Raw genomic sequence first — 25,187 nt, 5'->3', positions numbered from 1 at the left:
GTCTCACGCCGAGGTTGTTGAAATCCGGTGCTTGGGCACTGACTTGTAGCGCCAGAAATCAACGGAAAAAGACGTCATGTCGACATGATACGCAGCCGGTGGTGTCAGAGGGAAAAGGACAAAAGTTAAGCGAGCACTAAAGTGCCCTCCTGGGAGCCAAAACGCGCTAACGTGCCCTCCTGGGAGCCAAAATGCACGCTAAAGTGCCCTCTTGGGAGCCAAAACACGCTAAAGTGCCCTCCTGGGAGCCAAAACGCGCTAAAGTGCCCTCTTGGGAGCTAAACGTGCGCTAAAGTGCCCTTTCTTCTCACCTCCTGTTGGAGGTGTTCCAGGCATGTCCCACTGGTGGACGGTCTCAGGGCAGACCCAGAACACACTGAAGGGATTATATATATATTCTCGGTGTCCCCCAGGAGGAGCTGGGAAGTGTTGCTGGGGTGAGGGACGTCTTTCCTTGGCCTGCTGGATGGGTATCAGCCTATGAGCTTTTAAGGCCCAAAATGTCTTTACATCTGCTTGTAACTACATTATAGTGTGTTATTAACCACTTCTTGTTTATATACTGCTTATAAGGAAGACTTTAAAGTATCTCTGAGAAATATCCACATGACAAGTGCATATAAATGCTTCTTTTGATTTATTTTTAATTTTATCACAGTGCAAATACATTCACATTTAAGGCACGTGAGCCTCGTCAGTGCAAACTCGAGGCCCGCAGGAATACATCGTTCATTTCAAATGTTACCAGGTGAAATTTTCCCCCTGAATTACTCACACTAACAAAATCGTCGACACACATCTCAGAAGTATCACAGCACTTTCTCCAACTTCCACTTTAAAAAGACTGTTCTTACATGCTATCATTAATACTCAGTGTAAAATATTTTAATAACCAAACATCAGGATTAAAATTTTAAAAAAGGTCTTTAAATCTGAGGCACAAAGTCTTAAGGAGCAATAACTAGACTGTGTCCTTTCAACAAAGACTCAATGTCTGGACTTCTTCATTAGAAGTGCTGCAGAGATAAATGTATGAAAATGAGTATGTATGAACACTTAAGAGAATAGAGCTGCACTCTATACAAGTAAAGGTAGAGTTTGACATTTAGGAATTAGATTAAAAGATCAATACCACTGTCATATTTGTACATACTAATAAAAGGTGGTGATTAAATGCAACTTGCAGCACCTCTAAAGCCAACTAATTCACTTGTTATATCTTTCTGTTTCATTTGTACAAAACTATGATTAAATAATAATAATGGTATTATTATTATTATTATTATTATTATTTAGCCTCCAGAAAGTTGTGAATTATTGTTTTTTACAAGCATCTTTTTCAGCATCTGTCTTCTTTGCTAACTCGCAAATGTCAAACCCTTCCTTTAGAGCTGACTGGATTAGTGACAGCGACAGTGTACCATCAAACCTTTGGTTGTGTATCGTTTAACAACAAAAATGTTCAGATGCATTTTGAACCCTGTAAAGAATAAAAGTTAATAGTGCAGTTTATATGCAAAGACACATCACAACATGGACTGACTGACAGAACCGTAGATCTCCACAACAGAGTGCTGCAGGGACGAAGTTTTTCTGTCGGCCAACCTGGAATCTAACGTCGCCCTGGTTCCCTCATCAAACAGCTGATGGGATTTTCCACTGGATTTTGGATTATTGCCAAAAATAAACTCTTACACATTTTGTTTAGCAAGATAATTTTCACAAGTGATAACAACTTTTATGATTTTTGCTTAAATGCAGTTGCCCAAGTAAAAATACAACGTTAAGCTATAAACAAACTCGCATGACTTTTTGTTGTTCAGCCAACAGTGTTGTAGTCAAAACCACCTAAACCGAGAGAGCAAAGTTTATCAAGACCGACACAAGACCAAGACTTTGTAGGGATCAGACAGAGTCAAGACCAGACCAGGGCCACTCCCACAATGCATGACACACTAAAAATAAAATGTGCAACATGCATGTGCAACCATGGACACTAAAAACCATGATTCGTTTTCATTCACCTCTTGATAAAATAATCAGAAGGCATTGCAGAGGTGAATTCAGCGTGAGAGAATTTCCTTTGTTTTCTATGAGTAAACAACTACAAACAAATACTAAGAAGCCTAAATAATTTTAACCATCTTTAGTCAACTTTTCTATTTTGCCAGTTAGTTGAGATTCCCTCAGTTGTGGTCCTGACGAATCTTGACATAAAAGTCTGAGTCCTTCTTGTCTGAGACCAAAACTAGACTGAGTAAAAATGCAGCTGAGTCTGAGACGAGACAGAGACCTTCAAAAAGCGGTCTTGAGGCAGAGACCGATCTCAAGCAGTACCTCAACAACCTCTGTTGTCTCATTGAGGCACTTGTCAGCAAACACCTGTTTTCAGACAGGTAAAAGCTTTAGAGTTCACAGTGGGGCGTTTACTGACATATTTTATCTCATAGAACAAAACATAAAAGTCTCTAAAGCTTGTGTTCACCACAGACCCTGTTTCAGGCACCAAAACCCCACTGACTTCAGGACAAGGGAACAGGGAGTGCTAAAATGCTAACTCATTTCCAGGTCCAAGGACTCATTCCTGCAGCTCTCTGTATGAACTGGACAAGGAGTTCATCTTAAAGAAAATAAAATTAGGTCTTGACACAACGATACGCGAGCACAGCTCAGAAAATAAACCCAGACAATTTTCACAGCAGATATTTTGACTTGTCATGGTAAGAAAAGCACAGGTGTTACTATTGTAAAGCTTCAATTAGTAGCCTGGGCTATATTTGGGACAGGTCTTTAATTTCTTTCACACAAATCTGTTGCTCAGCAAAGATCAGGAAAAACCATCAAATTATTTATTTGAACGAGTATGAATAATACCTGTATGAAAGGTAGGCTGCAGATACTCTATCAATTATGAATCCTACAGACCAACCGTCAGAGAGAGTGAGTTACAACACTCGACGACTAAAAGAACATGAGTAATTTACAGGGTAATCCAGGAATGGACACATAATTTGAGGTAGCCAACAATCCGGTTTTATACATCTGGAGAACTTCTAGACCAGGGGTCTCATTTATAAAACAGTGCGTAGGATCCACACTAAAAAAATACATATGGACAAAAGCCAAAAAATGGCATGCACCAAAAAATGTTCAACAGTTTCTCCAGTCGGGCTTCCACCTCACCATCTGCGTCGCCAATATCCTGTCTCCAAATGTTCGTAAGCATGGGTCAAAGTTTCTCCCATCAAGTCTTTTTTTTACAGATCACATCTTTTGCATGAGAAGTGGCGTACGCCTCTCTCAGGCCTTGTTTTGTGTACGCAACGTTTATAAATGAGACCCCAGGCCTCTAATTGAGACAGGCCTTTACTTGTCAAAATATGTAGCCTCACCAGGCTAGTAAAAGCGACTGGGAGTTTAATTAGGACCTGGCTTCTGGTTGAAGTTTTACAGCAGTCATAACATTAATGGAAGAGTTCGACATTTTGGGAAATTTGCTTTCTGGTGAGGAGTCCGTGCTAAAACATATAAAATTAAAAGTAACTATTTCTTCTTTTCAGAGCAAGAAAAAGTGCGGCACATGACTCCATGTAAAATGCTGATGTGCTGTTTTTACACGTTCATTAGCTTCAGAGGTGGCGGTAGGAACATTTTGTCGCTGTTGCACAGAGCCAGGTTGCCTGTTTCTCCATGTTTCCAGTCTTTATGCAAAGCTAAGCTAACCATTTGCTGGCTGTAGCTTAAAGGGACAGTTCAGATTTTTTGAAGTTGGGTTGTATGAGGTAGACAGTGTGCTACATACAGTAGATGTCAGTCGATACGCCTTCAGTTTGGAGAAGCATCCTGGAGTCTCTAAGCCATGAACTGCCGTGGACAAGAGCGGCAACAAAACATATTTTAGCTACCTAAAAAAGTCCAACCTAAAATAATCAATATCAGTTTAAGTGCGCTACATTTGGGATGTTTTCGCTGCTCCTATGGGAAAATTAAGCCGTTAAGTCACTCTGCTCAGAACCAGACTCCATTGAGAAAAACAGTGATTTAACACTGCTGAACGCAGGAGCTGCTGCTGTACTGCTGCCCCCGTCAGCCAGGTAGTTCAGATTCACCACACAATAACACAAACTAACTAACTGACTGAAGCAGCAGTAGACCAGCAGCTCCTGTGTTCAGCACGCTAAAATGACTATTTTTGTCAATGGAGTCTGGAGGCTTTGGCGAGAGCATAGATGGGGAACTGGAGCCGCTAATGGCTTCTTCACTAATGAAAAGGTAAATACTCTCAATATAGTGCACACTTAAATTGTACAGATTTTTTTAAGGTGGCTGACATTTTGTTGCCGCCCTCGTCCACAGCAGAACATTACTTAGCGTCCATGTCAGACTCTAGGCTGCTTCTCCAAGCTGGGCACATCACAACTGACATCTACTGTAGGTAATACACTGACTTTAGAGTACCTAATACAACCCCACCCCACAAATATCAACAATCCCTTTAATATTTCCCGCACAGACATGAGTGGTATCGATCTGAATGTCTACTTCTCTGCAGGAGAAAGTGTATTTCCCAAAACTGAACTTTAACTGTGGCTCTTTTCTACTCAAGTGTCTCAGTAAACCGTGACAGTGTGACAGTGAACCAGCATGCACAACACCAGGACCCAGAAACTGAAGCAGCCAAACAGAATCCAGCCATCGGTAATTTTATGATTTCACACCTGTGCTTTTCTTTCTGAGATTGGTCAAAATGGAAAACATGGTTAAGAAAACGCCTCCAACGATCACACCTGTGGTAAAAGTTGCCCTAATCAGACTAAACAGTCAGATAAACCAACCGCATCCTCCACTGAGAGCATGAAGCAGTCTGTGTTTGGCAGCTTCCTGTTGCCTCCTCTTCACTTGACATTCCTGCAGCTGTCGCCCTGACAGGACTGGAGCTTTATGAGCCGCTGGTTCATCTCCTGCAGGACGGTCGGGTCCACCTTCTTCACAATGTTCTCCAGCTGGTGGGGGTCTGACGTCAGGTTGTACACTTCTACAAATGACTGCGGACACAAAGAAGGAGAAGAAGAAAAGACGCTGAGCTCTTTCACATCTGTTTGTACAGGAATTAAGGCTGCTTTCACACCTGCCCTGTTTGGTTCGGTTCAATCAAAGTCAAGTTGGTTTGCCCCCTCAGTGCGGTTCGTTTAGGATGGTGTGAACACAGCAATCACACTCAGGTGCGCACCAAAACAAGAAGAAAGAAAACACTGACACATCAAACTTATGAAGTCAAACAAACAAACAAAAAGAAATAAAAATGTTGAACAGTAAAAACTTTTCTGCGGGGACGGAGCACCTGCTGGAGCAAGCCAACACGTCGTCTGCGGTCATTTTGACTTGACAAACGGACTTCACTACAAGCTGAAAAGTAGGTGACGTGCTTTAAAACCAGCCACAGGCGGTCTGACCAGCTGAGTTGCAGGTGACACCATCAGCCAGCTTGAGCTGAGCTCAGACCGGCCAGTTCACACCGCTGACACTTTTCTCTGCTACGATCTAAAACAGTTTTGTCTTGTTGCAAATCTTTGGTCTGAACTGGACTCTACAGAAGTGGCCCCTCAGGCAAAGCAAGCCAAGTATCCCTGGTTTGTTTGCACAAAACAAAACAACAAAAGAAGAACAAGCTGTGCAGGTGAGATTTAAGAAACCCAGAGGGGTTTATAGTGAATCTCACCTCAGTAAGCATAATAAACAAAAACAAAAATCTCAAGGCAATTGAATTAAACACAACTGGACTTAGTTTTGTTTTCCAGTGTTTCCAGTTGCGTTCGATTCAATTGCCTTGAGATAACTATGACCTGGATAAATGAGAATATCCACAAGCAATAACAAAAGTCCATCAATACAAGTAAACAAACATGCAAATACACAAACATAAAACAAGCATGAAAATCAAGCAAAAACATAAAACACATAAAATCATGACGTGTGAGTGTGTACGTAAATGACTCTGACACCTGAGTGACACACACAGTCGTGCTGTACCTCGCTGTCTGCAAACTCGCAGTACTGTAGGTCCTGGTCTTTGGTGAGGGTCCTGACGCAGGCGTAGGTGTTGTTGTAGGCGTCTTCACACACGCAGTCTGGGAAACATTGCTGAGGAAATGAGAGATCATTTTTCTTTAGTTTGTACTGAATATTTGAAGCAAACTGTAAATCTAGACCACTTATTTTGTTGCAGTTGTATTTTCTTGAATTAAGAAAATATAGAAATAGTTTGTTTGTTACTAATTTGTCATATCATCAAGAACATTGTTATCGCATCGTTATTTTATGGCCATATTGCCCACCCTTAGAAGTAATCAATAAAGTTACGCTGCTCCTTGTGTGTACATGTGCACAGCGTCTCCCTTAATGTGGAGGCTGACAGCAGCTCTGCTCTTATCTCTGCTACGTTCACATTTTACAGAATGTCACAAGTTCACTCACCCGCAACCCGTCCACACGTCCCCATGTGTGTAATTAACAGTGTGTATGTGCAGTGTGAACACACCTTTGTAGGCGCATCTTACTATTTGAAATATTGCACCCCTTTAAATAGCAGCAAAATACTGTGCCATGCTTTTTCTCCACCTTTGCAACATTTCTAAACTATGCCCATCACTGTCCCAGTACACCACCAAAGTCTTGGTTCACGCATTCGTCACATCCCATATTGACTACTGTAACACAGTTCTCTCTGGCCTCCCAACCAAACTCAACATATATCTTTAGGTAGTGTGTTCCATAGCTCGATCTTCTTCCAATAAACCAGCAGCAGATGATTGCAGCGTTCTTGGAGGCAAATAGTTAACAAGGCAGTTAGCGATGTAGCTCAGCTACTCCTATAGGGCTTTGTATACAAGGAGGAGGAGCTTAAAATCGAAACTTAATGTAACAGGAAGTCAGTGCAGAGCAGCTCAGACTGGCCTGATGTGCTCTCTCCTCCTGGTTCTGGTTCATAGCCGAGCTGCAGAGTTTTCAATCAACTGAAGTCTCTCAGTAGTGTTTTTTGGGAGGCCAGGAAAAGTGTGTTACAGTTGACGAGGTGACTTGAAACAAAGACACGAAACAATTTCTCTGCATCTTTTTCATTTAGAAATGGTCGCACCTCAGTGATGTTTCTGTTTCTGAGGTGGAGAAATTATGTTTTCACAAGTAATGCCTATTGCATTTGTTTTCAGGTGCGTCCTGTCAGCTGTACTTTTTAACTTACTCCCTGGATGGGATCCACAGCAAGACTAGCGCCCTGTTGGAAAGAGTTTTAGTGTGTGTGTCGCTGCTACTACTGTCACAGTGGCTGTCTGCCTTTTATGTGACCTCTCATGACCTGTCATGCTTGTGTCTGTTGTTTTTTACTGCTTGTGAGCGACCAAACTAGTTCCTCCTCTGAGAGATAATAAAGTTATCTAACACAACTATGTTTGGTAAAACAACTCAGCAGCTGCTCTGGAGCGTTCAAACATATCACATTACATTCCTCTGCAGGTGGAGTTTGCCCAGTTGTTGTGTAATAGTACATATTCAACTTTCCATTCCTCTGTGATGGGATCGAAAGCTCCAGATCAGCTACTGAATTCAGTCTGGAGTGAGATTATTTTTGCATTCCTGCTTAGAAAATGACTTCTGACATTTAATCAAGTCTTGTGGCTGATTGATTTTCTGTTGATCAATAGTTAAACGTGTTACTGACACAGTCTTTTCTTGTGGTAGATACTCACAGACAGTCCAGGGCCCAGTTTAGGACAAGCAGGATCCGACGTTGGATGTCCCTCTCCGGTGTATTCAACAAGGAAAAAGGGACGTGCAGTGCCATTACGCAGTGACGGGGCCTGACAGTCAGAGAATTATGAGTTTTAAGTCTTCAAGACTGGGGTAAGGCAACATTTAGGAAACATTTAAATCAACAGCTGACCATCTGAGAGAGGAAAGACTGCCCATCCACATTGACAGAGGACAGGTTGACACCAGATATGTCCAGTATGGTTGGAGCCAGATCGATATTCAGCACTGGAGCCTGGAGGAGTCACGCAACATCAGAGAGATTATTAAACACAGACTGAAACAAGGTTTACAGACACATTTATGCATGTTATAACGGACATAAGCAATGTTGGCATTGTACACTTCCACAAACCGCAGATACATTATATTAATATTTGCAGTTCTGATTACATATACTGTATATAAGCGGAGTTGATACCTAAGCGAGACCAACAAATTTGGGTACTTTTGAATAATAAATTGTGATATTTCCAACCATGTTTATAGTGACAAAACAAGGTATTTCTTAACAACAGGCCGGGAAATTTCCAGCCGTGTTCGTTGCGACAAAAAAAGCTATTTATCACCGGAGTTCAGGACATTTAAGTTGTGTTTGTTGCAAAAAAACGGGTATTTTTTAACAACAGTTCGGAACATTTCCAAACTGACCAAACTGAGAACGTTCAGCCAAAACACGACCTTTTCCCAATTTAGGTAATTTCTGTGCCTGAACCAAACCACACGTCACAACATAACATAAAACTGGAAACTGAAATGTTAAATACCGTCAAGTTTTAATATGTTACATACATACCCATGATTTGCAGAAACGTACAATGCCAACATTTATTCTGGTGATTGAGTTGAGCAAAAACGTGTGTGTGTGTGTGTGTGTGTGTGTGTTTTGGACCTGCAACGTCTGGTTTGGTTTGATGCCAGGACCCCGGACCATGAGCGGAACCCTGATGTCAAATTCATACAGCTGCCTTTTATCAATGGGCAGAGAGAACTGACCTGTGAACAGTAAAGACATCAGGATAATTCAAACCAAAAAATACACCGTTTTAAATCATCTGATGACCAGAGGACGGACTCGCACCTGTGTGGTAGCCGTTATCTGACGTGTAGAAGATGTAGGTGTTGTTCAGCTCCTTTATACTCTCCAGTTTCTTGACCAGCAGCTCCACCATGTCGTCCACAGATAACAGGGTCTGCCACCTGCAGGGGAGATCAGCATTTACATTTCTTAAAATTTTATCTGGTATCACAAGAGAGTTACCAAAAGAGCAAGACAATGTCCTTGCATGTGAAAACTAACTTGGCAATAAACCTGATCCTGAATATTTAATATTTAATATTTAAAGTGTGTTTAAAGTATTTATTGTGTTTAATGTGTGTTTACAGTGTTTAATGTGTGTTTAATGTGTGTTAAATTGTTTAATGTGTGTCTAATGTGTGTTTAAAGTGTGGTAAGTGTTTAATGTGTGTCTAATGTGTATTTAAAGTGTGTTTGAAGTGTTTCATGTGTGTCTAAAGTGTGTTTAAAGTGTGTTTAGTGTTTAATGTGTGTCTAATGTGTGTCTAATGTGTGTTTAAAGTGTTTAATGTGTGTCTAATGTGTGTTTAAAGTGTGTTTAAAGTGTTTAATGTGTGTTTAAAGTGTGTTTAAAGTGTTTAATGTGTGTTTAAAGTGTGTTTAAAGTGTTTAATGTGTGTCTAATGTGTTTCAAGTGTGTTTAAAGTGTGTTTAAAGTGTGTCTAATGTGTGTTTAATGTGTGTCTAATGTGTGTTTAAAGTGTTTAATGTGTCTAATGTGTGTTTAAAGTGTGTTTAAAGTGTTTAATGTGTGTCTAATGTGTGTTTAAAGTGTTTAATGTGTGCCTAATGTGTGTTTAAAGTGTTTAATGTGTGTCTAATGTGTGTCTAATGTGTGTTTAAAGTGTTTAATGTGTGTTTAAAGTGTGTTTAGTGTCAATGTCCTTGCATGTGAAAACTAACTTGGCAATAAACCTGATCCTGAATATTTAATATTTAATATTTAAAGTGTGTTTAAAGTATTTATTGTGTTTAATGTGTGTTTACAGTGTTTAAAGTGTGTTTAAAGTGTGTTAAATTGTTTAATGTGTGTCTAATGTGTTTCAAGTGTGTTTAAAGTGTTTAATGTGTGTCTAATGTGTGTCTAATGTGTGTTTAAAGTGTTTAATGTGTGTTTAAAGTGTGTTTAGTGTCAATGTCCTTGCATGTGAAAACTAACTTGGCAATAAACCTGATCCTGAATATTTAATATTTAATATTTAAAGTGTGTTTAAAGTATTTATTGTGTTTAATGTGTGTTTACAGTGTTTAAAGTATGTTTAAAGTGTGTTAAATTGTTTAATGTGTGTCTAATGTGTTTCAAGTGTGTTTAAAGTGTTTAATGTGTGTTTAATGTGTGTCTAATGTGTGTCTAAAGTGTTTAATGTGTGTCTAATGTGTGTTTAAAGTGTGTTTAAAGTGTTTAATGTGTGTCTAATGTGTGTTTAATGTGTGTCTAATGTGTGTTTAAAGTATTTAATGTGTCTAATGTGTGTTTAAAGTGTGTTTAAAGTGTTTAATGTGTGTCTAATGTGTGTTTAATGTGTGTCTAATGTGTGTTTAAAGTGTTTAATGTGTCTAATGTGTGTTTAAAGTGTGTTTAAAGTGTTTAATGTGTGTCTAATGTGTGTTTAAAGTGTTTAATGTGTGTCTAATGTTGTTTAATGTGTGTTTAAAGTGTGTTTAAAGTGTTTAATGTGTGTCTAATGTGTATTTAATGTGTTTAAAGTGTGTTTAGTGTTTAATGTGTGTCTAATGTGTGTCTAATATGTGTTTAATGTGTGTTTAATGTGTGTTTAAAGTGTTTAATGTGTGTTTAAAATGTTTAATGTGTGTTTAAAGTGTTTAATGTGTGTTTAATGTGTGTTCAAAGTATTTAATGTGTGTTTGAAGTGTGTTTGAAGTGTTTAATGTGTGTTTAAAGTGTGTTTAATGTGTGTTTAAAGTGTTTCATGTGTGTTCAAAGTATTTAATGTGTGTTTGAAGTGTGTTTGAAGTGTTTAATGTGTGTTTAAAGTGTGTTTAATGTGTGTTTAAAGTGTTTCATGTGTGTTTAATGTGTTTAATGTGTGTTTGTGTGTTTAAAGTGTGCGTGTGTCTAATGTGTGTTTGTAGTGTTTAATATGTGTTTAAAGTGTTTAATGTGTGTTTAAAGTGTTTCATGTGTGTTTAATGTGTTTAATGTGTGTTTAATGTGTGCGTGTGTCTAATGTGTGTTTGTAGTGTTTAATATGTGTTTAAAGTGTTTAATGTGTGTTTAATGTGTGCGTGTGTCTAATGTGTGTTTGTAGTGTTTAATATGTGTTTAAAGTGTTTAATGTGTGTTTAATGTGTGTTTAATGTGTGCGTGTGTCTAATGTGTGTTTGTAGTGTTTAATATGTGTTTAAAGTGTTTAATGTGTGTTTAATGTGTGTTTTGAATCAACTAAACTTTACAGCACTTCACAGAAATCTCCGCCGCCAACTAGTGTTTGGAGGTGTAACTGCAGACTGACAGACTGTGGTTGTCTTTTCTTAAGTCCTTATGAAGTCTCCTTCACATCTTTCCTTGACTTTATGATGTTTGCCATCGAAGTCATTAGGAAAGGAGATTTTTTTCCACCACCCATAATATGACACTGCACCTTCATAAATGTTTATTCCAACATAACAAACACATTGAATGAGATATTTCAGTGTAAAGTCAAAGTGGCTGGACGACCACGAGCTCGGCTGACAGAAGAGAAAATTTATCAGTCGTACCTTTTCCTGTAAGCACTGTCCAGGAAGTTGAGGGAGCTGTTTGGCATGGGGTTAACAGGCTGACGCAGCAGCCAGTGTTTGTCCTGAAATGCAGACACCAGAGATTATGTTTCAAAAAGCAGTTATAATATTTATTAATGTCTGATGTTACTATGGACACACCTTCCCTGGTCTGTCAAAGCTCCCGTCTCGAGGAGCTTTGACGTTGCTGAACTCTTTCTGGTACTGTGGTGCTGCTGTCCAGGGGGAGTGAGGAGCTGGAGGGGACAGCATCAGGAAGAAGGGATGCTGGGGGCTCCTGTTGTCCAGGAAGGACAGGGACCGGTTGGCCTGGATAGAGGAGGAATAAGCTGAACACATTACTGTTGCAACATTTAGTTGCAACAGATGAGGAGAAAAAGACAGAAACAACAGCATCTTTGTTAGTTAAAGCCAGCAGGAGCAGATATCAGGAAGCACACACTGCGGTATGCAAATGATGAGGGACAAAGTGAGCTGAAACAAGAGGAAGAGCTGAGCTGCATCTGTGAGTCATTATCAACCCTCGATGTGTACCAGCTGATAAAACACATGCTGTTGGATGTGACCAATGCTCCGAGTCCCACACTGTGTTTCATCAGTCCTTTCAATACTCAGAATACTCTGGGCGATGATTCAACTCAACTGCGTTTCCTTCTTGGTTTTGTCTGGTTATTTTTCAGATTTTTATATTTTCTGTCCCTTTTTGGCTTCATCACACTGTGATGTCCAGCATGCAGTGGGGCGGTTTGCAGCCAAGTGTGAAGTGGTCGGGATGAGAGTCAGCACCTCCAAATCTGAGGCCATGGTTCTCTGCCAGAAAACGGTGGATTGTTCCCTCTGGGTTGGAAGAAGTGTCAAGTATCTCGTGGTCTTGTTCACAAGTGAGGGTAGAATGTAGCGTGAGATAGATCAATGGTTTGGTGCAGCGTCTGCAGTGATGCAGGCGCTGCACCAAACTGCTGTGGTGAAGAGGGAGCTGAGCTGGAAGGTGAAGCTTTTGATTTACTGGTCCATTTATGTCCCAACCCTCACCTATGGTCATGAGCTCTGGGTAGTGACTGAAAGAATGAGGTCACAGATACAAGCAGCTGAAATGAGTTTCCTCTGTAGGGTGTCTGGGCTCAGCCTTAGAGATAGGGGGAGGAGTCAGACATCTGGAGGGAGCCTTTTGTTTTTTAGATGCAATTTTAGATTTACCGTAGCTTAAGACTGAAAAGCTTAAAAGTTTGCAACCAGTGTTCTATTGCGAAGATATAAACTTGATAGGGCCCTGAGACTCACAGACTCTGCTGCTTAATGTACAAAACCTTAGACAAAGGTGAACTATGAAGCAGTTTCCTGACGACTTGCATCACTTTTAATTGACTCATTAAAAACTCACCTTCTCATCCCAGCTGTTACTAAAAATCTATACTTCCTACTCCACTGCTGTTTTTAGCCGCTTCCTAAAAACTTTACCGTAGGAGTCATTTAGCATGTGTATGAGCATTTATATCTTCCTCTGTGTACAGCTGTGTATGTATAGATCATAACATTTTTTGACCACTAGATGGTGGTGTGTGCACAGTCTATGGTGTAACACTGGTCACAGGTGATTGGAATCAGGGGTCACCTTTACAAAACTCCCCAGTTCTCACCTCCTCTCAGGGGCTGCAAACTATCTTCAGAGTTGATTTCAAGGTTCCTTAAACAACTGTTAAAGCCCAACATGGTTTAGCCCCCAGTTAAACATCTGGGCCTCTGACTCCTTATGCTCTGAGTCATGACCTGTGGAAACATGGACGCTTCACACACAGAAGATCTATACAATCAGCAGAGTTTCAAGATTAGAGTCACCAATTCAGACCAAATGTCTCCCCTTCTGTTCCTGAGATATGACGTTAAAACATGATGATGTCACAGTCAAGCTGACCTTTGACCTTCATTATTTTATCCTAACATTTGTGTCAAGTTTGGTCAGAATTAGCGTAAATGTTTTTCACTGTTTTGTGAGGTCACACTGACCTTTGACCACCAAATACTAATCAGTTCATTCGTCAGTCCAAGTTGACGTTTGTGTCCAATTTAAAGAAGTTCTCTTAAGGTGTTATTGAGATATCACGTTCCTGAGAATGAGAGGAACTTAAGGTCACTGTGACCTTTGACCTATGACCACCATTATATAATCAGTCCATTGCTGAGTTCAAGTGGACCTTTGTGCCAAATTTGCGGACACTCTCACATGGCGTTCTTGACGTATCGTATTCACAAGAATGTGACCCCTTCTTGTTATGCCGCCGCACTGATGTCAGCTGTGGCTGGAGGCATTATGTTTTCAGATTGTACGTCTGTCCATATAGGTACGCAGACGACCTGCTCTGTATCCTGATGAGACGATGCAGTGTGAGCCGATGAGAGCGCAAATCAGGCATGTTCAATTTTTAGGCCTCCGCACCGGTGACAGCCGTGGCTGGAGGCATTCTGTTTTCGGGTTGTCGGTCCATCCCATCCTTGTGTATACAATATCTCAAGAACACCTCAAGGAAATTTCTTCAAATATGGCACAAAGGTTGACTTTGACTTGAGAATGAAATGCTTAGATTTTGGTGGTCAAGGGTCAAAGGTCAAGATCACTATGACCTTGTCTGTCTAACTCATGTGAACGCTATATCTCAAGAACGCATTGAGGGAATTTCTTCAAATTTTGCACAAACATCCACCTGGACTGAAGAATAAACTGATCAGAATTTTGTGGTCGAGGATAAAAGGTCAAAGGTCAGTGTGACCTCACAAAACGTGTTTTTGGCCATGACTCAAGAATTATTGTACTAATAATTACAAAACTTCACACAATGTCTAACAGGATAAAATAACGAAGTTATGACGTTTTGGTCAAAGGTCAGCGTGACTGTGACATCATCATGTTTTAACGTCATATCTCAGGAACAGAAGGGGAGACATTTGGTCAGATACTGAATTGGTGACTCTAATCTTGAAACTGTGCTGATTGTATAGATCTTCTGTGTGTGAAGCATCCATGTTTTCACTGACATGGATGGAGACTGTCAGAGACACTGGACTGGTGGGCGGAGTCATACAACCACAGGGTGGACTGGTGGGTGGAGGCGTACAACCACAGGGTGGACTGGTGGGTGGAGGCGTACAACTGCAGGGCAGTAATTCTAGTTTTTCCTCGACTGGCTGAGGCAGCTTCAAGAATTTTATTTCATTTATGGTCCTTGCAGCTAATAAAAGTGCAGTCATTACTGCAGTTTATTACTGGCCAGCCGTGCAGCTGACATGAGAAAGTTCAGCTCTCATAAACTATTTTACAGCATCATATGTAAACAGCTGGTTAAGCAGAAAGACTCATCTGTCACCTGATGAGGATGATGTGCAGCAGCATGAAACCAGAAAACAGAAGACGATACATTTAAATAAAACACAAAGAAGACAAATATCTTCACTCTAAAATACAAATGCAAATACTTAAATGACATTAAATATAATTAACTTGTTTTCTTGCTGTTCTGGTCCAACATCCAGCTGTTGATGATTAACCCTTCACACTGCTGACTGGCAGACAAAAAACACTGAGTGGACATGTTGTGTTTCTGTGACAGCAGCTGATTCAGACAGTCTTGAGGTGAACGGTCTCATTTCATCTTATAAAACCTCACATAAACATCTGTAGATGACCTTACACATGAAATATTGCTGATCCCAGGCTCAGGAGACTTACTATGAGGTCTGTGAGGTAGTCCTTCTCATAACTGTCTCCATGCTTTTCCTCTTTGCCGTTGACTGACAGTGTGTAGTTGTAGTACAGTGAGTTCCCCACCTGTAACCAAACCCAAAGGCTGTGATGTCAGAAAGACTTGGAAATATTAAGCATAGTGTCAGTTCAGGCAGGAAATGATGTCAAGCTCAGCTGGCATCACAGCTGATTGGAAGCACTGAGGGAAGGACTTATAAATGTCATTTCTATTTGGGGGGTCTTTGCTGCTGCTCTTTCCATGTAGGCGCATAGAAGGGCAGGCAGGCCCCAGAACAGAGCCATGCCACCAAATATAATACTGTAAATGGAAATAAAGTTTTCTTTGACTAAAGTGGTCCTGACTGATGTGTGTTTGTGAGACTCACCAGTGCGTGCCACTGGTCCCAGCCAGGTGGAATATGGCCAGCCTCTGCTGCATCTTTCTTACCGTACTGATGGCAGGAAAAAAAACATTCAAATCAGTAACAACCTTTAAAAAGTGTGAAACAGGAATAACAGTCTAAAGACACATTTTGGTGCCGGATGAAAGGTCAGAGGATCAGCAAAATGATTACAGTTCATATGGAGGGGAACATGAATGACGACCCACATTCAGTCACAATCCAGAGATATTTAGAGTCTGGACCAACACTGCCCTGACACCACTCACAGCATGGCTAAAGAACATGAGGACTGTTGATAAGATGACTCATATTCTCAAGTATGACGGTTGTCACAGGATGTAAGGGTGACAAGGGTGCTGCAACACCTCCGCCCCCCAGTGTCTGATGCGAGCTGTATTTGCAGCTCGCATCAGACACTGGGGGGACAATATATTTTTTGTTGTTGCAGTAAACCTACACCCACAATATCTTTTTATTTAATAATCAGACTTTTCTGATAATATATTATATAGTGTCTTGTCTGATCAGTTGTGGCAGGAGAAGTTTGAAAAGGATTTAGAAAATCTCTCCAACTCAAGTTCAAATGCAAAATTCTTTGTTTAAAGAAGCATTTCACTGCCAGAAAGACGGTCTCTTCATAAAACTGGGCTGACTATGAAGTAGAGAGACGCAGATACTTTTGAAATTTGTGCTACATGACCAGAGAAAACAGAGAAAACAGAGTAAAAGGAGTGTGGCATTTAAGTTTGTTCAAGAGGTAGAAAACCTACAACTTTGAGAATGCACTGCACCACACAGGACAAATAAACACAGCCGCTGGTGGGTGAGGTAATGCGAACTTGGCCAAAATCAATATGGCAGCCAGTCGGTAACAAACAGTCTCATATTACAGTTAAAGAGTGAGTTAAAATATGTTGCTAAAAACATTTTAGGTGAGAAATCGACAACTCACTAACAGAATGTTGGTTTGTGTTTGATCAGTGCTGCTTAGTTTTATCGTATGATCCTCTTGATTTTTTCAGCCTCTGTTTTTACACCGGTATGGCGCCAACTTCCTGTTCACAAACTCTCGTATTACAGCCAAACAGTGCACTAAAATGTTTCTGAAGATATTTGAGTTGAGAACTAGGCAGCACAGCAGCAGCATGTTGGTTTATGTTTGATTAGTGCTGCTTAGTTTTACTGTTTGATCTCAGGTTCAGGGAGAAAAAAAGAGAAAAAGAGGCAGATCTATCTCTCGATCCCCTTCTATACTCTTTGTGTTCATGGTCTAATTGGGGCGTCGGTGGCTTAGTGGTAGAGCAGGCGCCCCATGTACAAGGCTGTTGCCGCAGCGGCCCAGGTTCAAATCCAGCCTGTGGCCCTTTGCTGCATGTCACTCCCTCTCTCTCTCTCTCTTTCCCCCTTTCACGCTCACCTGTCCTGTCCAATAAAGGCAAAATGCCCTAAAAAATATCTTTAAAAAAATAAAATAAAATAAAATAATCTAATTAATTACATGCTCTGTGATTAATTATTCTGAAATAATCACACAAATCAATTTTTGCTGTGAAAGAATTAAAAAAATTCAGTTCAAATAAATTTTGGCAGCAGTGTCGTTGCTGCTGGACGTTGGACACAGTTGTCCCCCTGTCCTCGACCACTGAAACTGGTCTGCAGTCCATTTCTAAAAGGGAGTTAGTGAGTTGGTCACAGGTAGACTGACTCAGTCTGAACGCCTGGTCAAGTGTGGCATGACAAGGCTGGCCGCTAGTGTTAGCTCGGACCTCTGGGTTCGCTGCTAAATGCTTTGTGTTGAGGTGATGTTTCAGGCTTGAAGTTCTCAAAAGTTCCCTCCTGCAGAACCTGCAGAGAACGGTGCTCCTATCAACTGCTCCATCTGGGTGTTTTTTTTAAAAAGGTAAATGTTCCATTCACGGGGCCGAGCAGCGTCGTCTCGTCTGCCTCCGTCATGTGACAAAGACACTGTGGCCGGGTCAAAGGGCACCACAGAGTGCGATTGATCAGCGTTCATTTATTTAACACGTTATTTTGAGCACCCTAATTATACATATATAATTAATTAAGATACGCTGCTCCTTGTGCGTAAATGTGCACAGCTCTGCTCTGATCTCTGCTACATTCACATTTTACAGAATGTCATAATTTAACACACCTGCATGTCCCTTTGTGTGTACCAAGCAGAGTGTAAGCACGTTGTAAACCCACTTATGTAGGTGCATTCGACTGTCCAAATAATACACCTTTAAATAGCAGGAAAAAAAATTTGCGCCATTGTGACTTTGGACCAGGTTTTTTTGTTGGTCAATGGATTAATTGCTCTCTGCTGCCTCAAAATAGCAACACACCAACAATGTGTCTGACCACACCTCATTTTAAGACCTACACACCCATGGACGCACAGATGGGCGCAAATAATTACACAATGTGGGTGCTGACCATGAAAATGACAACAGCGTGCAGTGTTGTGTGCCGCTTTGCACCAATAGAATAAAATAAAAAATGATAAAATAAAAACAAGTGTAAAAACACATTCTTATTCTTATTCCTATTATCATTATTATTATTAAAAATAAATGTATGGTTATTCAACACATGTCAAAAAGCAGGACGTGATGTCAACTGACAAAAGTGTGAATGACTCTGACTCAGCAGTGATGTCACCACCCTATGTCGAGCCCAGAACTTTACAAAGCACACACGTGTTCACACCTGGTTCAGGTACTTGCCAGCGAAGAACGTCTGGTACTGTTGTTTGCTGAGGTGGAAGGGGAAGGCCGTGGACTCGGGGCCTTTCTGCCACAGAACGCTAGAGCAGTTCCCAGACAGCGAGTTGTTCCTCACCTCGTGGTTGTGGGGGTACTGACCTGTCAGGATGCTGCTTCTGCTGGGGCAGCACAGCGGCGTGACTGTGAACTTTACAGGAGAAGAAGGAAGCGAGAGCAGCGATAGAGGAACATGAAGAACAGGGGGATGACGAAAGAGCAGCGTGACAGGGGAGAGAAGGATGTGTAACTCGTTCTGTTTCAACATTTTAAAACATGTGAAATCATAGGTGAGAGGAGGAATGACTCAGGTCCTTCACTTATGAAAGTACAGGAGTATTATCAGCACAATATACCACAAGTATCAGCAGTAAAAGTACTGAGTGTGCAGTAAAGTGTCTCCTGTGACTGATGCATCAGTGTTAGAGCAGCATGTAACTGTTGTAGCTGCTCCACGTGGAGACAGTTTGAGCTACTTTAATACAGTTAGTTTAGACCAGTGGTTCCCAACCTAGAGGTCGGGCTCCTCAAAAGGGTCATCAGATATATCTGAGGGGTCGTCACATGATTAATGGGAGAGAAGAAGAAGAACTAAGTTCAGATCAGCGGTAATTTTGACAGCTATTTTGGATTTAGTCTGACTCTTGAGACAAAGATGTTTATTGGCTTTAGTCACATTTTGGTCATTTTTGTCCTTCGTAGTTTTAGTCGACGAAACTTCTGAAAGTTTTAGTCAATAAAAATTTTAAACGTTTTTAGTGGCTGAAAATAGTTGACAAAAATTCAAAACATTTCAGTTGACAAAAATTCAAAATGTTTTAGTCAGCAAAAATTCAAAAGGTTTTAGTCGACAAAAATTAAAAAAGTTTTAGTTGACAAAAATTCAAAACATTTTAGTTGACGAAAATTCAAAACATTTCAGTTGACGAAAATTCAAAATGTTTTAGTCAGCAAAAATTCAAAAAGTTTAGTCGACAAAAATTCAAAACATTTTAGCTGACGAATATTCAAAATGTTTTAGTCAGCAAAAATTCAAAAAGTTTTAGTCGACAAAAATTCAAAACATTTCGGTTGACGAAAATTCAAAACATTGCAGTTGACGAAAATTCAAAACATTTCAGTTGACAAAAATTCAAAACGTTTTAGTCGGCAAAAATTCAAAAAGTTTTAGTCGACTAAAATTCAAAAAGTTTTAGTTGACTAAAATTCAAAAAATTTAGTCGACAAAAATTCTAAATGTTTTAGTTGACTAAAATTCCAAAAGTTTTAGTTGACGAAAATTCAAAATGTTTCAGTCAACAAAATTTTTAAAAAAGTTTTAGTCAATGAAAATTCAAAAATTTTTAGTTGTTGAAAATTCAAAATGTTTTAGTCGACAAAAAATAAATGTAAAAACAATGTGAGAAGTTTAGAGGTAAAACAACATAAAGCCCATCGGTCGGAGCGGATCGGCTGGACTTTGAATGTTGCGGGTGAGTGTTGCACTTTTATCACTCTAAACATTGTAAGCTTGTTGTTAGTTGTGTAGGCCAACCTCTGTTAACGTAGCGCTACATTAGCTACCTAGCTAGCATTTAAGTCAAGATATTGTTGTCACAGAAACAAAACCCATGAGTAGCACATCGTTTATAAAGCTCTGGGATGAAACGCTTCCCAACGCCCTGCCACTGCTGTTCTGCTGAAGAAGAACACAGAGGCCCTTAAATGTAAAATCTAAATCTGAAAAGTAACTGTCAGATAAATGTAGCTGAGTAAAACAAAATAAAAATACTAAAGTACAAGCACCTAAAAACTTCACATGTAAGTACAATACTCGAGTAAAAGTACTCACAGCATTCACAAAAGTTGCTCCTGCGTCTCCTATTAAGGCTTTAGTTTTCTTCATGGGCGTCTGCAGAACAGAGACAAGAACAGATTTAAACAACATGAGAATTTCTCTATAAATCAAAAACCAAGTTAATCGATGATCACTGGTAGAGACATTATGAATTTAGCACTCGTCATGAACTCTTTGTTTAATTATTGCTACTGTGTGGACCTCTGGTTTGTTTCTGGTTTGTTACTGGCAGCTTTTACACTGCCTCTTCAAGGTGGGAATTTTGTGCTGTTTTGCCATCAGAGTTACATCAGAGTTCATGTCAAATGGAGGTTGAACCATGAACGTAAATAATAGAAAGTCTGTAAAGCATTTTAATAAATCAATATCATCATTTAAGCAATCGGAGACTGACAACAAACATAAAAAATAGTAAAAACTATACGTCACAAATTCTTAGAACCAAAAGGCACAACTTTTTTAGTCCAAACAACCTGAAGAAAATCTGTTTATTATCATACAAGACGAAGAACAGCATGAAATCTTCACAAATCAGAAGCTGTAAAATTTACATTTTTTAAAAAAAATTTTGCTTGTAAAATTACTAAAAATACTACACAGCCAGAAGTATTGCTGATTCATTTTAAGAAAATAGTGAAACGCAACTTCAAATTATGTTTTTTTTGTCCAAGCAACATCAAGAAAATCCTTTTTTTAAATCATATAAGCCAAAGAAAAGCAGGAAATCTTCATATTTGAGAGGCTGGAATCAGAATTTTGCTTTTTTTGTTTGATTAAATCAAAGAAGTGATTATCAAAACAGTATTGTATTGTATATAGTTTACTTATTTCATTTAGTTTTTTAGCCACACCAGCGACATGATGGGGTCAGTCTGTCCACTGCTTAAGTCCAAACTTAAGTATCTCAACAATTATTGGATGGATTGTCATGAAACTTGGTTCAGACATTCATGTAGCATCCACTTCTTTAATCTATAACCAAATAACTGCAAAACAGAAAACATGGGGGCGTCGGTGGATTAGTGGTAGAGCAAGCGCCCCATGTACAAGGCTGTTGCCGCAGTGGCCCTGGTTCGACTCCAGCCTGTGGCCCTTTGCTGCATGTCTCTCCCTCTCTCTCTCTCCCTTGTCTGTCCTGTCCATTAAAGGCTCAAATGCCCCAAAATATCATAAAAAAAACAGAAACCATGAAGCTTCAGCTGTACTTTATGTTTAGTGCTAATAAGCACATGTTAGCATGCTAACACGCTAAGACAGACTGTCAGACATGGCCAGTGAAACAACAGGGAAGTATTTATAAAACGCAGGTGAGAGAAAAAGCTCCACAAACAGTGGCTGATCCTGTTCATTCCCTTTTTAAAGAATTCATAAAATTGCCCTCAGGGAGGCGCTGTGGAGCTGCTGCTGCTGCTGCTGCTGCAGCAACCAACATTTACAAAAAGCCTTTCATAACAAATGCAATAATTTTGCTAAATTCATGACCAATACTGTCTGTTAGTGTTGCACTGTGCATGTTTTTGTGTTTTAAAGGTAGGATCTGGAGGATTTTCAAACAAAACAAAATATAGACACATACAAATGAAATCCTGCTTCATCATCACCTATGGGCTTCTACTCATGTGTGGTGGTGACTCTGTTTGCAGAGCTCCTGACTTTTAACTGTATTTTGATGTTTTTGTGAGTTCGGACCGCTTCTGGGCAGAGATTTCCTCAGCCAATGAGAGAGCGCAGGTGCCGTGCCCAAGCGTGTCCGAGCGTGCACCAGCGCGAGCCTTGCCTGAACCTCTTCTGTGAAGCCTTCTTCCGTGCCTCCGGGCTCCGTACACACCCGGGAGAGTTGAGCCTGATAGGAGGGGCCGAATTTGAATATGTGTTTACAAACAGCAACTGGAAAATCCTCCAGACCCTACCTTTAACCAACTGCTGAAGCTGAAGTCAGATTTCCACATTTGTGGACATTAAAGATTTTTATTACTAATATGTGACTGTGAACATGGTGAACATTAAACCTGCATAACAGCTTGTTAGCATTAAAGATCCAGTGTGTGAGATTAAGGGGGGTTTTGGGGTGAGGACTGCAGATTGCAACCAGCTGAAACTCCTCCTGGTTAGAATTCCTTCAGTGTTCAGGAGGTTTTTTCCAGGAGCTGAATAACTCACAGAGGTGTCTTCCTCCAAAACAAACAGACCCACTGATTTAAACTGGCAAAAACACTAAATTAAGTGTTTCTCCGATATTGTTTGAAACCACACTGAGGCTGCTGTCAGCCCTAGAGTGTCTCCTTTGGTCTGAATCAGGGACTCATGTTGTTCCAAAGTTGTATAATTGCCTAGAGTTGGTTCGTGTTCTCACGGCAGCATTTACAAAAGGACCAGATCAAATGCCTTGTGTGAGAAAGCTGCTCTTGATTGGTCAGAATTTCCATGTGGGAAAAATCCAGGAAGTAAAGCAAACGTTGAAGAAGAGTACACTTGCAAGATAAATGTGACACTTTCTAATGTCACAATGGAGGGACAACTACGCAGGTTAATTTTAGCGCTGCTCATCGTGGACTATATTGCTGTCATTGTTCATTTTAGTCAAACCATACAGTTTGAAAACGAGGCGCGGCTCCAACTAGAAAACAATGTTTTGATGCATTGGATGTGCTGAATGTGCATATTAAGGCAGTACAGGAGGAGGTGCACATTAATAATCCTCCAGGACTGTAACATGCTCATGTTTAACCCAAACAATGTGTCATGTGACTGCAGTTGCTTCACATCCAGGTCGGAACACCTTCTCACCACAAACCAACCGCACCAGAGTTCCTTTGGAACCGGACTGAGACCACCTCTTCAAGAAGGTCTCGGTCTGCACTGAGGGGGCAAACCTCAGATATGTCCGCCTAAAGCCGACACAGTGGAGCTTTAAATCAGCCTCACAGAGCAGCTCTCTGACATTACACATCAAACCTGGACCTTAAACAGTTTTAATTTAACTGACTGTCACATGTTTAAATGCACTTAAAGCTTCAGCTACATAAATCTAATTTAATTAACTGTGTATTTTTTGTTTCCTTTGCCAACTTGAAAGTGTTGCAGAATCATTTAGTCAGTCAGCTGAAGTGATTAATCGACTTTAAGGGTCCTAAAAAAGTCCCTTCCTGTATTTCCAGCTGACATCACGCATCAACCTGAGAGGACAGCAGACATGCACAGCCCAGCTTCAAGCTTCTCTACGAGTATAAATAATAAAGATAATAAGGTGATAATAACTCCATAAATTAAGACAAGAGACTCTGAACATAACGCTCAGCTGCTGTACAGACACGCACAGGTGCAGGTGTGTGTTCACAGGTGAGAGCACCACACGTCACTGTAACTCTGTCAGATCAGTACAGGTGTATGTTCCGGTTGGGTCCACTCACCATCCCGCCCAGACGCACGTCCTGGTCATCGCTGAGGATGAGGATGATGTTGCTGGCTTTGGGACTGTGGGACCTGACGCAGCAGGTGAGCAGCAGCAGCGCGAGGACAGTGACGGCTGCCAGGTGTCTCGTGCTCGCTCCTGATCCGCTCCTCACACCTGCCATTAGACCTCCAGCACCGGCACCGGGCCCGCTGCAGCACACACTCTCTCTCTCACACGCACACACACTCACACACACACACCGGGGCTGAAGCTCGGTCTGGTTTCCTGGAGGACGTGTTGCTGAGTGAGCGCGTGCGGTGCAGACTGGACGGTGCGTGACACAGCTGAAGGTTTGAGGAAGTGGAGCTGTGGGTCATATGATCACTGTGAGAGTGGGAGGAGTAAAGACACGAGGACAAAGTGTTCAGCGTGGACTTTATTCCACTTTATTCACCAACAAACCCTTTTTACTAACTTTAACTGTTGCCACGTCACAGTCAACGATAGATACTCTGTTACTATGGAAACAATAATCCTATTTTATACACACTGATCAGTCATTTCATATTATATTATATTATATTACATGTTTTTTTATAACACGCCATAATATACTACATATTTTATTATAGTATGTTTTATTATTTCATTTTGTTATATATTTAGAAAAATATCAACCATTATTTTAGAATTAATTTTTTTATTTCCTAATTTTCTATTATATCATATTTTATTATACTCTATGTTTATATCATTCTATACTTTTTTTTACCATACCATATTATATTATTGTGTTTTATTATATTATATTTTATATATTTTTTATATTTTAATTAGATTATTTAATTTTATTTTATTTTATATTCGGTCCAATAAAAAGAATTATTTATCAAAAATGTCAACATTTTTTCCCACTTTTTCCTTATGTACTCATCTGATACAATATCAAATTATATTATATTGCACACTGCACGTAATTTTATATTTCATAATATTCAATCTAAAATGAAAAAAAAAGGAAAAGTTCAACAAAAATATCAACTGTTTCAACATTTTAATTTAATTTAATTTAATTCAATCCAAGTTCATTTAACTATTTTTATTTTATTTTATTTTATTTTGTTGATAACACATAATTCATTCCCAAGGGGAAATTTTCTTATAATGATCTAAAGTAGAAAGCCATTAAAAAAGCCAAACATTTTAATTTAATTTAATGATAATACTTAATTGTTCCACAGGGGGGAATAATATTATGTTAATCTAAAATAGACAGTCATTAAAAAGCCATAAAAAAGTTAACCATTTTACCACTGATTTTATTTTATTTTATTATTTTTATTTTATTTCATTTTTATTTTTATTTTTATTTTTATATATACAGATTTGTTTGCAACAGGTTTTTTTTTTTTTTTTACAGAAACA

At 39.8% G+C, this 25,187-nt stretch overlaps 1 protein-coding gene across 1 annotated transcript; it reads right to left on the bottom strand.

Annotated features, from left to right (window-relative positions):
- Positions 1-620: 620 nt before the first annotated feature.
- Positions 621-24,118, bottom strand: gnsb (glucosamine (N-acetyl)-6-sulfatase (Sanfilippo disease IIID), b). The gene is made up of 13 exons (XM_033646176.2): positions 23,779-24,118; positions 20,363-20,422; positions 18,479-18,682; positions 15,749-15,814; positions 15,348-15,446; positions 11,768-11,935; positions 11,606-11,688; positions 8,888-9,006; positions 8,699-8,802; positions 7,940-8,041; positions 7,746-7,856; positions 6,031-6,141; positions 621-5,045 (listed from the first exon to the last, which is right to left on the bottom strand). Exons 1-13 carry the CDS (start codon positions 23,941-23,943, stop codon positions 4,896-4,898), a joined length of 1,542 nt encoding a protein of 513 aa, XP_033502067.1. The 5' UTR covers positions 23,944-24,118; the 3' UTR covers positions 621-4,895.
- Positions 24,119-25,187: the final 1,069 nt, after the last annotated feature.

Source organism: Epinephelus lanceolatus, chromosome 19 (assembly GCF_041903045.1).
Source record: "Epinephelus lanceolatus isolate andai-2023 chromosome 19, ASM4190304v1, whole genome shotgun sequence".
NCBI lineage: Eukaryota > Metazoa > Chordata > Actinopteri > Perciformes > Serranidae > Epinephelus > Epinephelus lanceolatus.
The sequence above is the reverse complement of the archived record's forward strand: the minus strand, read 5'-3'. Positions and strand labels throughout refer to the sequence as shown.

Coding starts and splice junctions, on each gene's coding strand:
- gnsb (XM_033646176.2), bottom strand. CDS start 23,943: ATGGCAGGTGTGAGGAGCGGATCAGGAGCGAGCACGAGACACCTGGCA. Junction 18,683..20,362: donor GAGCAACTTTTGTGAATGCT/GTGAGTACTTTT, acceptor TCTCCTGTAAAG/TTCACAGTCACGCCGCTGTG. Junction 7,857..7,939: donor AGTCTTTCCTCTCTCAGATG/GTCAGCTGTTGA, acceptor TCTGACTGTCAG/GCCCCGTCACTGCGTAATGG.